This window comes from Bos indicus, chromosome 10 (assembly GCF_029378745.1).
Source record: "Bos indicus isolate NIAB-ARS_2022 breed Sahiwal x Tharparkar chromosome 10, NIAB-ARS_B.indTharparkar_mat_pri_1.0, whole genome shotgun sequence".
NCBI lineage: Eukaryota > Metazoa > Chordata > Mammalia > Artiodactyla > Bovidae > Bos > Bos indicus.
Window position 1 is genome coordinate 27481754 of NC_091769.1, and position 3294 is coordinate 27485047.

At 35.4% G+C, this 3294-nt stretch overlaps 1 protein-coding gene across 1 annotated transcript; it reads left to right on the top strand.

The window, feature by feature from the left end:
* Positions 1 to 523: 523 nt before the first annotated feature.
* On the top strand, positions 524 to 1429 carry LOC109564510 (olfactory receptor 4K3-like). Its single transcript, XM_019967940.2, has one exon. It carries the CDS (start codon positions 524 to 526, stop codon positions 1427 to 1429), a length of 906 nt encoding a protein of 301 aa, XP_019823499.2.
* The last annotated feature ends 1865 nt before the right edge of the window (positions 1430 to 3294 follow it).

A 3294-nucleotide genomic window follows, 5' to 3' on the forward strand; every position in this document is an offset into this window, starting at 1 on the left:
AAACAGATGATAATAATGGACAACTGCTTATGTGTTCATCCTCACACAGAATCTTGGCTTCCCACAATTGAGGTTACATTTTGGGACATAGTTTTATTATTTATACAAGTTCCTGCAAAATATACTGTTATTTTTGTAGTGCTCTTCATCTTATAAAATTTATGCTGAGAGGATCTATTTGAGGCTTTTTATTTCTTTATTACTATATTTTACTAACACACATTCATGTCATTTTATATAGCTGTACTTTGTTAAGATTCTATCACTATGTTTATAGGCATTTCTGTAAATTTTCCTTGTATACAGATACAAGAGTTTACATTGAGCATACAAATGGGAGTGAAATTGCTGTGAAATATATGTATATTGAGCATTAAAAGAGAAGTCCAATTGCTTTTTACAGTGATTATGTAAGTACTCGCTTGCAGTAGTAGCACATAAAAAACACACTTGATGCACAGACTATTTAGAAAATCCATTTTTACATCTTTTCTTCAGATAAATTTAGAAGACACGGAACAGAATGGAAGAAGCAAACCAGTCTGTGGTATCTGAATTTATTTTTCTTGGGCTGTGCGACTCATGGGACCTCCAGGCCTTCCTCCTAGTGGCATTTTCTTCACTTTACTTGATCACCATTTTAGGCAATGTCTTCATTGTGCTCCTAGTTATTGCTGACCTTCACCTCCACTCCCCTATGTACTTCCTATTGGCTAATCTGTCATTCTCTGACCTATGCTTTTCCTCAGTAACCACCCCTAAACTGATCACAGACTTTCTGAAAGAAAATAAGACCATCTCCTTTAGAGGTTGCATGTGTCAGATGTTTTTTGGACATTTTTTTGGAGGGGGTGAGATGGTGCTCCTAGTGATGATGGCCTATGACCGTTATGTGGCCATCTGCAAACCACTCCATTACTCCAGCATCATGAATACAAAAATGTGCATTCAACTAGTGACGACATCATGGATCATTGGCTTTGTGCATTCAATAAGCCAACTAGCTATAATTACACAACTGCCCTTCTGTGGGCCCAGAAAATTGGATAGCTTTTTCTGTGATATTCCATTGGTGATCAAGTTAGTCTGCATGGACACTTATATTCTAGAAGTGTTGACAAATGCTAACAGTGGGGTACTTGCAACCATTTGCTTCATTCTGTTGCTGATCTCTTACTCTTATATTCTACTTACTGTCTGTCACCAATCAAAGGGTGGGGCATCCAAGGCGCTCTCCACCTGCACTGCCCACATCACAGTGGTCATGTTATTCTTCGGGCCTTGCATCTTCATCTACCTATGTCCACTCAGCATCACTTGGGTGGACAAGTTCCTTGCTGTATTTTATGGGATCATCACACCACTACTAAATCCAGTCATTTATACTTTAAGAAATAAAGAGATTAGAAATGCCATTAAGCGGCTATGATGACTTAGATTTCTGTTGGTAATTCATCATTTCAAATTATCAGAATGTCTACTGTGAGCACACTAAATTGGCCACACCTACCCTGTTACTTAAGACTGGGAAGAGTTTCCCTATTCACATATGGAAATCATGTGTATCTCTTGATGAAAATTTTGTGTCAGTTCTTTAGGATTCTAGAATTGTTAAAATGAGTTCCTGTTTGGGACATTTGGCCAGTCTTTAAAAGTATGATTTTGATTGTTCTCAAGAATGACTTGAAATTAGTAAGAATGTTAATATTTTATATTACTATTCTATTACTTCAACACTGACTACTATATCAGGAAATTTTCTATTATCCTATGCATTTCTTTTAGCAGAACATTTCACATAGACTTTCTCTAACATTTTCTTTAATAAGTTACTGCATTATATTGCTCTCTTTACTTTTACAAAACAATAGTCATCAATTACCTTCTATAGGCATATCTATAAAAGTAATCACTAAGCATTCCCAATCATATTCAGAAAGTTGAATCATAATCATAATCTGGATAGAGCTTTGTTCCCTCAACATCATGTTTTATTTGTGAAACACCATAATTGTCTTTAAATGATGTATATGAAATACAAAGATGGCTATATTGACAACCTTTAGAGATTTTGCTTTTTTCCTTCCAATTCATAAATTGGTTAGTCAGTTCATCGTATAGGTAGGTAAAAAAAATTAGTTTTGTAATAAACTATCCATTTAATTCATTGCAGTGTTCAAATAGCCTGTAAAAATTAGATTATATACAAAATTTGCAAGTTACTCATTACTACATATAACAAAAGAAAACTTTTCTTCAGAAATCTTCCTCAAAAAAAATTAAACAAGTTTACATTCATTTATCTGAATCCATGAATCTAGATACATCTCAAATTTATATTATTTTTTTAAGATGACATGTATGCTAGTCACTCAGTCATGTCCAACTCTGTGACCCCAAGGCCTGCCAGGCTCCTGTCTCCATGGAATTCTCCAGGAAAGAATACTGGAGTGGGTTGCCATTCCCTTCTTCAGGGCATCTTCCCGACCCAGGGATTGAATCCAGGTCTCTTGCATTCCAGACAGATTCTTTACCATCTGAGCCTCCAGGGAAGCAAAAGATGACATGGTTCTGTGCATTTTGTAACATTCCCAATAGAAAGTCTCAAGAATAAACCCTTAAATAAAAGAATTGCTACTTGCATATGCGTATGTATTCTGACTTTTTTTTTGTTCTTTTAGTCTCTCTTTACTCAGTTTGGATAATATATAGTGAACTTATCTTTGAATCCACTGAGCCTTTCTTCTGCTGTGTCCAGTCTGTTTTTAAATCAAGTCCCCTTAAATTTATAGCTGCACATATTTAATTTTATTTCAAAACATCCTTTGGTTCTTTCTTAGATTGCTTCTCTGTGAAAATTTTTTCAGTTTTTCAACTTTTTCATGTCGCTTTAGATTATACGAGTAATACTCTTTGCTAACAATTGAGCCATCCATAGTCTACTTCTATTATTTTCCTCTTAATTATCAGTTACATATCCCTGCTACTTATATATCATATTTTTTTTCTATTTTAAATACTGTGTATAAAAGAATATTTAGCTCTGGCATGATATGTGTGTGTGTTAGTCACCCAATCATATCTGACCCTTTGCGATCCCATGGACTGAAGCTCACCAGGTTCCTCTGTCCACAAAATTCTCCACAAAAGGACACTGGAGTGGGTTGCCATTTCCTTCTTCACAGGATCTTCTCGAACCCAGGTTTCCTGCATTGCAGGTGGAATCTTTTCCATCTGAGTCACTATTCCTCCACAAACTATCTACTCTCTCTTCTTGGAGGCATAAAAGATTAA